This window comes from Oryzias melastigma, linkage group LG11 (assembly GCF_002922805.2).
Source record: "Oryzias melastigma strain HK-1 linkage group LG11, ASM292280v2, whole genome shotgun sequence".
NCBI lineage: Eukaryota > Metazoa > Chordata > Actinopteri > Beloniformes > Adrianichthyidae > Oryzias > Oryzias melastigma.
The window spans coordinates 21468231-21480277 of NC_050522.1; the positions used below are offsets into that span (position 1 = coordinate 21468231).

The window sequence follows — 12047 nt, forward strand, 5'->3', positions numbered from 1 at the left end:
TTAGATTAAGCCAACAAGTTTTTTTTTTTTTAATAACCTTTAATTGACCGTATAAAGGATATACTATGGCAATTAGACACTAAAATTTAAATATAAAATAAATCAACAATTTTTTAAATAATTTATAATAGCAACAACTTACCAATATGTGTTTATGACAGTAAAAAATCTTAAAAATGGAATATGTTGAGTGTAATACACAACAAAGACAAAACATCTTTGTACTTCATGCAAAATAAATTTAATATTTACTTATTATTATAATTTTAACATATTCTTCTTGTAAAAATCCTCGAAAATAAAATAGTATGAATAAAAAAATAAGCTATATGAATATAAACATAAATAATGTATATATTTTTTCTACTTTAAATTAGTCTTTCCTTTATAAGCATTATACTTTTAAAAATTACCCACTTAAATAAACTATCTTCCTAACCTTCATTTCCCTTGAGTGTTTACCTTCTTTTTTGTTTAAAAATAAATTGCACAAACCTCCAAAGACAGGTTTATTTTATCAAGGCTGATCTACCAATCAAAAATATGACAATTGGCTTAAAAGTTAATAAATACCATGGTGTATTTTTGTAAAAAATAAAAGTTGTGTAAGCATGCACATTGACATTCTTTTGAGAATAATGACTTCCACTATATTCTACCTTTGTGAATTTCCCCTATCGGTCACACATGGTATGAAGCTTAAAGTAAATTTGACTTTTTATTTGAATTTTATCTTTATTCAGAGAAGAACAATATAAAAACATAGAAAAATAAAGTTTCACATTAAGATTGGTCTGAGATCTGTCAATGAAAACCTTCATAGGACACAACTTCTTATGTCCCGAAGCACTTCTTCAGGATTTCTTAAATCCTTGACTTAATGAGGTTCTTGGAGTGACTGAGTTCTGGTGCCACCTGTTAAGGTACGTTCACACCGCACGCAGAACGGAGGTCGCTTTTGTTTGGTGCCCTTGTTAACCTATGCTGTAGTTCACACTAGACACGAAGCGCCGCGGAGGTGCAGAGATCGCTTTGCCTTATGGCCTATTTAAGGCCGTGTTGACTTCAAGCAACCACTTTCAATGAAAAGTCTATGTCAAGGCATCCGCTCAATTTTGAGTTTCGCTTTCAGAACATTCTCGTGTCGCTTCATAAGCTTTTAAGTCCGACCTCATACTCTACATACAAATCAGATGTTCATTTATCGCGCACTAGAAGTTCAACCGATTGAACTTTTTAACTGATAAACGCAACAACTCTGAACAGCGACTAATCAGGAGGAATGGGCAATATTGATCCAATATACTGTACCACGTAATTAAAGGGCTAGTACCACCGATATCGATACCAATACTTTTTTCTTGAAATGTTTGATTATAGAATCATTTTGGAAATTTGTTCAATAAGTGTGTAAAAGATCACAAAACAGAGAGTTTCGGAAAATACATTTTTTTGTTAACAATCTGAACTTGAAATGCATCAAATCTAGAATATGTGTATTAGTAATGGCATAATACTTTAATAGTCAAATCTGGCGGGTTTTTGCTCAAATTTGGCCTTTTTGTCACCCAATCTGGCAACACTGCAGACAGATAGACACAGCATTGGCACAAATTCCATTAGTAATATCAAAGACTTTACTGTAGATACAGCAAAAAAAAAACTGCAACGAAAGTATTGATTTCATCACGGTAGTATCAATACTTGACCTTGGTATCAATACCAGGATCAATCTGCCCACCCCTACCAATCAGGGACTCAGATTTGGTAGAGACATATAGGTAGCGTTCTTTTAAAAACACAGAAGTGTCAACTATTGTAAACATGACCATGAAGGACAAATTAATACTAGAATTATATGAAACCAAGTCTTTTATAAATCAGAACAGAGCTGTAAAATAAAAAGCCTGGAGCTAGATTTACAGAATTTCCATTCTAAATATTTTCCATTTATTTATTTAAAATCTTAGTATTAGTTAGTTCTTTAGTTGATAGAATTGTTGGACACTACTCTTTGTTTTATAAAATGACAACCACTTATAAGGACATCCGTCTGCACCCACTCGCAGCAGCTTCACAACAACCCATCTCTGACTTCACTTCCGTGGGAATCGAAGGTCGCAGACATGCAGCTGTGAGATAGACCCGACTCTTGTGTCTGTGTACAAAACAGTAAAAGTGATTCAGATTTTCCAATGCACCTTCAGTGTGTGCAGATAGGATGTAACCATTGTATGTCAGCCTCCTGGTTGCAAGTAAGAATAGAATAAGAATCGAACAGAATAGATTTATTATAATCATGTCACGTGTAAGATTCATACTGTTTCTAAAAGAAGAAGGTGATAGCTGAAATCACTGAAGCTGATAGTCAGCTAAAATGTTAGCTAAATGCCAAATTAGCCTTAAAAAACAAACAAACAAACAAACAAAAAAAACTTAGGTTAGCCAAAACAGCTAGCTTGTAGCTGGAATATTAGCCAAACTCTAAAAATAGCCTAAAAAATCTAAGCAAATTCCAAAATATTCCAAAAGCAGAATGCCAATTTTTAAACTTAAAAAAATGTAATTTTTTAACATAGTTATGAATATTAAAAAGGCAGGAATAGTATTCCAGTATAAATCAACGTAAACCTTAAATGACTTAAAATATTTAGCTCTCCATAAAATTGTATTTTGTCAAAATTATAAATGTTAGAAATAAGTGGAAGATAACATAGGAACAGTGATAACAATAAAATAAAATTATCTGGAGGGCCGGATAAAATAACCCGGAGGGCCGGATCCGGCCCCTGGGCTCTGACTTTGACACGTGTACCATAAATAATACATTCAGTAATGCAATATAATGCATAAAAGTAGATGTTAATATTTTATTTAATTGATAAATAATGTTTATTTATTTAGGAAAGGCACCCTTATTGCAAAGTGTACCATGTATTACAGCTGGGAACTGGACTCTATAGTCCCCAGAGTGTTTATGTCAAAATAGCATTATATAAGGAAGTGGAGAGATTTCTCAAACCTCTACCTCTGTTGATTTTTCCAATTTGACATACATTACCAGAAGTATTCATTCATCCATCCAGAGCCAGGCCGTCTTCGCCAACATCAGTGTGTGACCTGAGCAATGGTCAAAAATTCCTGCTTTAGATGATATAGTGTTGATGCTTCTTCAACTTTTTCAATTCGTGCACTTTATTGACTTCAATGAGATTCCTCTATTACAGGTGAGTTCTGGCCGTTGTGACTTTTCCGTGTCATCCCATCCTCTAGTTTCCATCAGAGCCACAAAGACCCCCATTGTTCCACGTTTCCCTTGTGGTTTTATTCCTCCTTCACATTAATCGTTGATTCTTCAGACATGTTTCGTCAGATTTAGTCTTCAGGTTTATTTTTCTACCTTGTCACATTTGCCTTTACAAACTAACGTTGTTTCTGCGTCACTTTTCTTGTACTACAACCACATAGATGTCCTCCAGCAACTATCCCTCTGATATTTAGCAACTGTGAGAATGCTTTTCCTCCAGCAGATAGCAGCATTATCCAAATCCTGCAACTATATGCAAAGAAACTACTCTTTTATTTTTCTTACAGTGAATTCAATGTATTCTCCTGCAGTTACTGCCACTTCCTTTCTAGTTCTGCCCATACTCTCTGACTTATTCAAGTGGGATCAAATTAATTTGAAGATTAAGTTTCTTTCCAGTGTGGAAAGTCAATAAACCTCCCCTGTCTCAAAGCTCTCTAAAAATAGACATTTAAGTTGAATCAGATCAAAAAACACCTGCAGAGTTAAGTCTTGAAAGGATTAAACACTAAAGAACTTGAGAAATGTTTTCTCCTATATCTCAAGATTAAAATTTCCCCAACATCTACAGGTTTACATCTCTGTCAGCAAACACAACTGTGATAAGGTGATATTTTTAAATCCCACAGTCACACATTTCTACTGACATTGACTGGAAAAAAGTGCAATTTACACTGAAATGCAAACAGTCAATCAATAATAAAACACTTAAGGCGGTATGGATCGTCCTGAACTCTATGAGGTCACTAATGCATAGAATCAATGAGGCTCGGTAACATTAGGTTACTGCAGGTTTTAAGGTTCATGGAGGCAGAAAGTTCTAGGAAAGAGGAGTATAATCCTGAATAATGATCAACACCAAGTTAACTGAACCAGGTAAAAAATAAAAATAAAAAAGAATGACAGTAGCTCCGTTTTCATTAACTATGAAATTTTGCAAAATGGAAACATGAAAATAAAACAAACCTCATATTTAACACGTTTTTCTGCTGCAATGGAAACACTTTTTTCAAATTAATTGAGTCACATGACCAACAACCGGATACCACGCCTCAAGAGGGTCTACAGCATCACACATCTCATCGCGTGAGTTGGTTTGTGTTTATTTGCATAATTATGAATTAATGGAAACAATTTAATTGCAAAATTATGTTTTTTGTTTTTTATTTCTAGAATTTCTATAGTTTTGTGTATATGTGTAATGAAAACCCAGCTAGTGACAATGAATGAGGCTGCATTCCAATTGCCTTAGTTCCAGGCACCTTTACAGGGGTTGACCCGTACGGGTGTTGTGTGTTTTTAGGCACGTGGAAGGTCATAAAGAGGAGTGGCAGCATCTTAACCTTAAGGTTCCTATACGGTTACCTTAATGGACATATGGGTGCCAATGTTTGGTGCCTTTAGGACACACCGTAGTAAAGAGCAAGTACTGTTCCCTTCCTGACCACATATGAGTGCACATAATACATAAGTGCCCACACGATACCAGTAGGGCAGGGGTGTCAAACTCAATCGCACAAGGGGCCAAAATCCAAAAACACACCTTAGGTCGCAGTCCGAACACAATAAACATTTATAGAACACGCTAAAACTACATTTTTAAAACTTTTAAACCGTAACTTTTTAACACAATTATGAAGATATATAGCATTACCTGCAATAATGCGAGTGTGAATACTGTAAGGTGATAGCTGAAAACACTAAAAACTGAAAAAACAGCTGAAAATGCCGGCTAAAATATTAGCTAGATATCAAATCAGCCTAAAAAAACAACAAAAGAAAAAGATTGGATGTGCAGAACTTTTAGGCTGCAGTTACTAAAATGATTACATTGATACAGTGACATTTGAGTCAATTGTCTGTTTGTTGGGAAAACTCTAGTATTCAAATTAGGAAGCAAAACGAAAACACTTTTCTGGATAATTTATCTTCTTTTTACCTGTATTTAGGGGTTATGCAAAGGATCTCTGTTTTTTAGGGTTTATTCAGCCTGGACATATTCAGTTCTCTTAAAGTAAACGTGACTTAGTTTCTCTGCATAATCGGGAACAAATTTTCAGTCTGAATAAATACAAGCTGACTCTGGTCCAGGGAACGCTGTCGGAGACATCTTTCAAGGTTGTCTCAATTAATTTCCAATCAAATTGACCTTTAGTTCGTTCTGGTTTCTCAGTATGAGGAGCTTCTGTGCTTGGAATGGAAAACTGGACCTAAACAGCCACCGTAGCCAGTTATGACGGGATGCAAACACAATAGCAGAGTCAGAATAATTCACAGCAGCTCATTGAAATGTGATTGAATGAATGGGGGCTCATTAAAACAACTTTTAACATGATGCACATTGCGTCTCACACTGTTTTCCAGTTGATGAAAGTCTGAATACAGACCAAACACAAGATTCAGGACTTGATCCAGACCAAATTAAGTGGACTTGGTTCGGATTGAGTGAAATTCCCCCTTAGTCTTGTGTTTCCCACTATGAGTCAGTGGATCTGCCTGAACATGTCGCAGCTCCAGGCAAAAGCAGGTCACACCTTTGACAGGTGTCAAAGAATTGATGGGAAACTCCAACAACAAGACCACCCTACACAAGACAGCTGATATAGAGCTGACTGAAAACCTTCAGTGGAGTCTATGTTGGTTATTGTCTCATTTTTATCAATTGCTGTAGAACGAGTGCACAACCATGCACTGGTTTTACAGCATTGTAGTTACATTTTGGCGACATTTCTGGAGTCCTGACAGTTTCTGAAGCGCTTAAATATTTTTAAACTTCTGTGAACAAAATCAGGAACTTGCAAGAATAGAATAGAATAAAAAGAAACAGTGGAAATGCTTGCATTTTTGATAAAATAGGGTAATATAAACAGCTTATGGCTGCGACTGTAAAGCTATTAATGCCTCCCACCATAATACGCTGTATTTTGCATGAATATGGCAATTAAAAATTATATATAATTATGTGTTTTGTTCCTAAACCAGTAAAATGAATGCATCACTTTCTTGAAATTAAGTGGAAATTAAGTTTTCTATTATGTAGAAATGTTTTCATGGGCGACTTTAGTTTTTCTCTAAAAGGAAACTCAAGTTTGTGATTTACGTTATTTCCTCTCAGGTTGTTCCATCCAGTAATTAGTCACATGCTGTCATGTTTTTATGTTTGCTCTCTGATTATCCTTAAATAAATAACCAAAAAAGAAAACAAACTCTATTATTGACAGATTCTTGAACTGTTTAAACATTAAGTTAAATTACATAACGACCAAATAAGAAACCACAGGAAGATTTGACAAACTCTGCTAAAGTCTGTTGCTGTTTCAATGACAGAAAAACGTTTGCTGAGTCAGCAGTCATGTTCTGACTGAGTGATCATTCGAGTTCTGCAGCTCTGGGGTCACTGTGACAAAGAGTCACAGCTTGTTTTTAGTTGACTCACTCTGAAATAAGGGAAGAAGTTCCAACCTTCTCCTTAAAGCTGACTCACAAAACAGATATTAGTCATCTAAAAGTTTGGAAATGTGCAATATGCACATCCTAACAAAGCACCCTCTCCTGGACGTAGACACAAAGCCACAAACCCCAGCTGCTGTCCTTGGAGACACACTCCTATACATCTTCTATGGCAAGCCAAAGGGGTCAATAATCACCAGGAAAAGCATAGTAAAAAAAAAGTGTATTGGCCATGAAAAAACATGTTTAGCGCACATTTTATGGCAAGCCAAAAGGGTCAATAATCGAATATAATCAAGAAAGATTTATTCATTCATGTTCATTTATTCATTAACATTTTTGTTTCTGTTGTAACAGTATGTTGGTTTGGTAATTTATTGAATACAAAAACAGATTTTTTATTGTCTGCAACAAAGAAAGCCTGTTTTTAATAATTTGTATAGATTACTAATGTAATACATACTAGTTAAAATAAATAAGAAGATGAAAAACAACAACAAAAAAAACCCTAACTACAATCAAGATAATACTGTTGCTAAAAGTCAGAAAAGGAAAAATAAAGCAAAATAAAGAAACCATTGTGTAATGCTGTGGGATCGAACTCACGATTCCCGCTGAGAAAAATCATTTTTTTGCCGCTTTCTGAACCTTAGCCGTTTTATACAAGGAACATGGTGTATTAGACCAACGTATGTGACACAACAAAACACCGCACTTTCGACACGCGCTTTACTGTATATGCGAAAAGACGCTGTTTTTTTAAAGCATGTTTTGGGACAACACAAGACGACGCAATTTACGAGCTGCTTTTAAATGTTCATTAAAAGCGCAGTTTTTCATGGCCAATTCGTTGTTTTTTTCCTGTACTTTTTCTGGCGAATATACACACCTTAGGCTTGCCATACCCTTCTTGGCGGCACATGGTCTACGCATGACATAAAATTCAGCACAGTAATGACCCACGACATGCACCACAATCGGATTATCAATCGGCGAGACCCACACATCTCAATCGGAAAGAAATTTTGCTCCGAATGAGTCTGATTGAGTCAGAGTATTCCGATCGGCATATCTATATGACCCATTTTTATTCTGATCAGGCTTGTATTCTGATTACTTGTGTCCATGGAAACACGGCAATTGTAAAATAAGGCTTTAGGAATCAATTATTTGACTTTTTGTCCAGATTTAACTTATTAACTTGTGTACACATATGGATGAGTTAACACAAACTAATTCTACAGGGAAAAGGTCTAAGGCGAACCAAATGTGTCCAGTCTGAATGTGTCCATAAATAAACTAAAATATTCCAAATAAACAACAACCAGCCTAAAATAAAAGAATTAAACTAAAGTGTTTAAGAGCAAAAGTTGGATTACCACAGCTAAAACCATGAATTGAAATACATTAAGAATCATTCGTATTGTAATTATAATGTTACATTGTTACAACATTAACAGCCCTCGAGACTGGGAGGTACAACAAGGAAGTGAAAAGACATCAAACAAAAGGTAATACGAGGTCAAAAAATTGGATTATTGTCACTGAAGGCTGTGTGAAAATGGTTGAAAAACAACAGAAAATCACATGAATACAAGAAAACCTAAAGCAAATGTATCTAAACATATTACTTGTCCATTAGTTTTTGTCAACTGTGATTCAGACAGACAGACATGGCGATTTCCTTTCTATAACAAGTACGGCAGTAAACTCCATAACACCTGAGAAATTATACTTCCATCCATTATCTTAACTCTGTCAAATGTTTTAAAACTCAAGTTGTGAATATTTGCAAAAAAAACATACTTTTTCTGTGTATGTAAGAATATATGCTTTTTAATTGATAAAAAAAGGGACAAAATGATTTTAAAAAGCTGCTGCCACCTTGTGGTTTATTGCAATAAGCATTTCGTCCAGACCAGAAAAATAAAATTTTTTAATTCTTAAAATGTAATATTTATGCACTAAAGACAAAATGCCAATCAGTTGTATTAAAAGAAAAGCAGCAGTTATGATAAAATATGTTTTATTTCAGTATATCAGAATTTTAGTGATTCCCTGCAGGATTTTAATCACTTCTTTGTTGTCATGTTTTTATTGTATTATTTTTCTTTTATTTTGAAAGTTTCTAGGTTCAAATCTGTCAAATTAACACATTCTTCATGTTATTTACCATAGAATTCCAATGTAAAAATCCATCAATGAAGTCAGCTCAAACATTAGCAAACATCCATCTCTGTTCATTGTCCTATGATGTTCCATCATTGATTAAGTCAGAACTGTTTGGTCTTGTCAACATTCGTCTGTTATCTCCGGCTGGAGAAGTCTTTGACTCGGGATCTGTTTCTGAAAGTGGCTCCATTGACTGAACGCTGATGTGGAGAAGAATGTTCCGGCGGCAGACGGGATAGAATGCGGATCTATGGGAGGCATGTTTACTCTGTCTGCAACCTCTGTTGTTGTTGTTGTTTGGTGTTGACAACACATAGCTGTCATTCTTCGCCACGTTGTCCAGATGACTCAGCGGACAGATCTCGTCTGAACCCGTGTCACGAGTCACCCTTTGAACGTTGATGTCATCTACATGTTCGCTTTAATAACAAAGAATTATTTGAGAAATCATTTTAAAACTCAATTTGTGAAGGGAATCAGCTTTTCACCTTTGTTCCAATTCCCCTTTATTCATTAGAGCAGAATTAATTTCCCTCCTCCAGTCTGCATAGCAACCAGGATGAAGCTTCAGTGCACACACAGAAAACAATTGTCCCCCAGCCTTCAAGTATCCTTCTTTTCAATCCCAGTTTTCCCTTTTTTCAAAATAATTCACCTTTTTTTTCCCTAACTATTCATAAAAATCCATCGTCGGAAGATCAATAAAAACATTTATTAAAAAAGAAGAACTAGGTCATCATATTTGTTATATTTTAAATTCTAAGCTTATTAATTACACCAAATTAAAAATGGGATTTACTGAGGAAGGAAAGCCATTTCTCCTATTGTGTCCAATTGAAAGGTGACTCCCCCCCTCCTCCTTTCGGCTGAAGTTCGGTTTGTTTGTCCAAGGGTTTAATATTTAGCCACAAGTATTTTCTTTTACAACCAGTCAGCCGGCATCTCTTTCAGATCTGTAAACACGACGCGCTTTAGCTCTACCTGCTCAGGGGGGCTCTTACAGTTCGGCCTTTGCAGGACGCCGCTCACTCCATTAGGGATTTGCAAATGTGAGCTGAAGGTTTTCCACCTCTGGGTTCAATAACGGAGTAAGAAAAAAAAAAGATGGGACCTTGTACAGCAGGTAAGAGATTAAAATGTGCATGGTTTTATGTGTATTTTGGGGGAAAATCTTGTAGTAAAGCATGCGAGAGAGTCACATATGCTTACATTTTGTCTTATTGCACTTTATTTTATTCAAGTTTCTATACCTTTTCAATCAACATTTTATTATTTTAACCATCAAAGTTTATTTTTTTGATATTCTTACTCAATCATTTTAATGATTAAGAAGATAGTTTTTTAAAATAGTGAAAACTGTACAAGAAATATTTATTTTGTGATATTTTCTTGGGATTTAAGGCTTTTCATCATAATTTTTTCCCTTACTGATAAATTTGTTTGCTTTCTATAAAAGAGTTAAATATTTGTATAAACTGGGATTTTTTTAATAAATGCAAAGAAGAACAACTATGGTATAGATTGGTTCACCTGAAGCAATAAAAAGACTGTTTACCTGAAAAGAGGAAAACTCTTAGTGAATGATTAAAAAATGAATGTTATTAGCAAGAAAAAAATCCATTATGTTTTTAATAAAAAGGCAATCCTATTGTTTAATTTTACATTATGTACATATTTATCCATGTTTGCATAGATTATATTTGCATAGAAAATTCAGCATATTGAACAATTAAAGGATGATGATCAATTAAATTCTTTTTTTTTTTTTTATAATTTTATGGTTTCCATGTTAAAAAAAGAAATGCTTTAATATAGTTTGAGGTAAATCATGTCGCCACTGATAAAAATGTACGTTTTTATTATTTGGAAATAAATAAAATGTGCACATTTGTCAAAAAAAAAAAGATTAAAAAATATTATTTTTAGTATACATTTTAATAAAATAATAATTATTACATTTAATAATATAATTTGATAAAATCATCAAATTTTGAGAAAATTTGATGATTTTGCTATCACTGGTACCGTATTTTAAACGTTAAACACTTTTTTATTATTAAAAACAAAAGAAACCAGAATTACTCCTTTACAGAATGACACTTTTTTAATTTTCTTTCTTAATCAGTCAATGGCTCAAAGGACAAAAAAGCCCGCGAGAGCTGTAGCGGCCCGGCAAGACCTCGGCTGAGAAGCAGCAGCGATGGAAGCATCTGGACCAGGAGGATAGTCGGCGCACACAGCTGCTCCTCCTCTTTGGTGCTGTCCAACCCCAAATCAGGTCAGAAAACGGAACAAACGGAAACGCAGGAACCAGGTTTCAAGCCATGTTGCTGTGCTAGCAATAATATATCTAAATAAGATGTATTGCATGTGCATTTCTTTGGAAAAAAAACAACCACATTTTTTATTCGTTTTTATGAAAAATGTCATAAACCTAATCATTTCCATGTAATTTTCTGTTTTTTATGGCTCGATTCAATGAGTTAAAAGATGTAAAATATTAAAACCTTGTCGCCTTTTCTGTTCAGTTCTGAAAAGACCGGTGAGCACAGAGGAGCTGCAGACACCAGGAGGTCCCTACATGAAGAAAACCTTCACAGTACGTCAGGAGGGAACACTTTAAATCGGGATTCGCAAACTTAATTTACCTCGAGGCGACTGAAGGCAGAGTCTGGCTGAGGCTGGGCTGTACGGGGTTCCATTTGTGCCAAAAATGTGTCTATATATTTGGTCTATTGTCTATGTCTAATTGGACATTTGTTCATGTCTATGTACTACTAAGCTATATCTCCTGCGTGTTCTGTGAAACGACAGAAGCTAACGATGCTAGCAACTGTTGCTAAGGTCTTTTCTGACGACCAGATCCAACGACAAATGCAACGTTTTAAGGATAAAGCAAGCTATCATAACAAAGCTATCATCAAAGAAGCGTTGACATGCAGAAGATATTGCTTAGCAGACAATGAATTCTCATATTAACTTTCATAAGTCAAAAATATCGACTTGGGGGCTACAAACGGCCAGCGGGCCAACAGTTTGAGTCCCCTGCTTTAAAGGATCAAAATGTTTAATAACAGAAAATTGGATGTTAAGATGAATTATACATATATATATATAT

The 12047-nt window shown here is 34.8% G+C and overlaps 1 protein-coding gene across 1 annotated transcript in view; it reads left to right on the forward strand.

Annotated features, from left to right (window-relative positions):
- The first annotated feature begins 8451 nt into the window (after positions 1 to 8451).
- LOC112162377 (DEP domain-containing mTOR-interacting protein) overlaps positions 8452 to 12047 on the forward strand; it is a 5009-nt gene continuing 1413 nt past the window's right edge. The window contains exons 1-3 of the mRNA XM_024298184.2: positions 8452 to 10052; positions 11055 to 11207; positions 11458 to 11528. Of these exons, the coding sequence (XP_024153952.1) occupies positions 10034 to 10052; positions 11055 to 11207; positions 11458 to 11528 (243 nt within the window). The 5' untranslated portion in view covers positions 8452 to 10033. The remainder of the gene's footprint in view (positions 10053 to 11054; positions 11208 to 11457; positions 11529 to 12047) is intronic.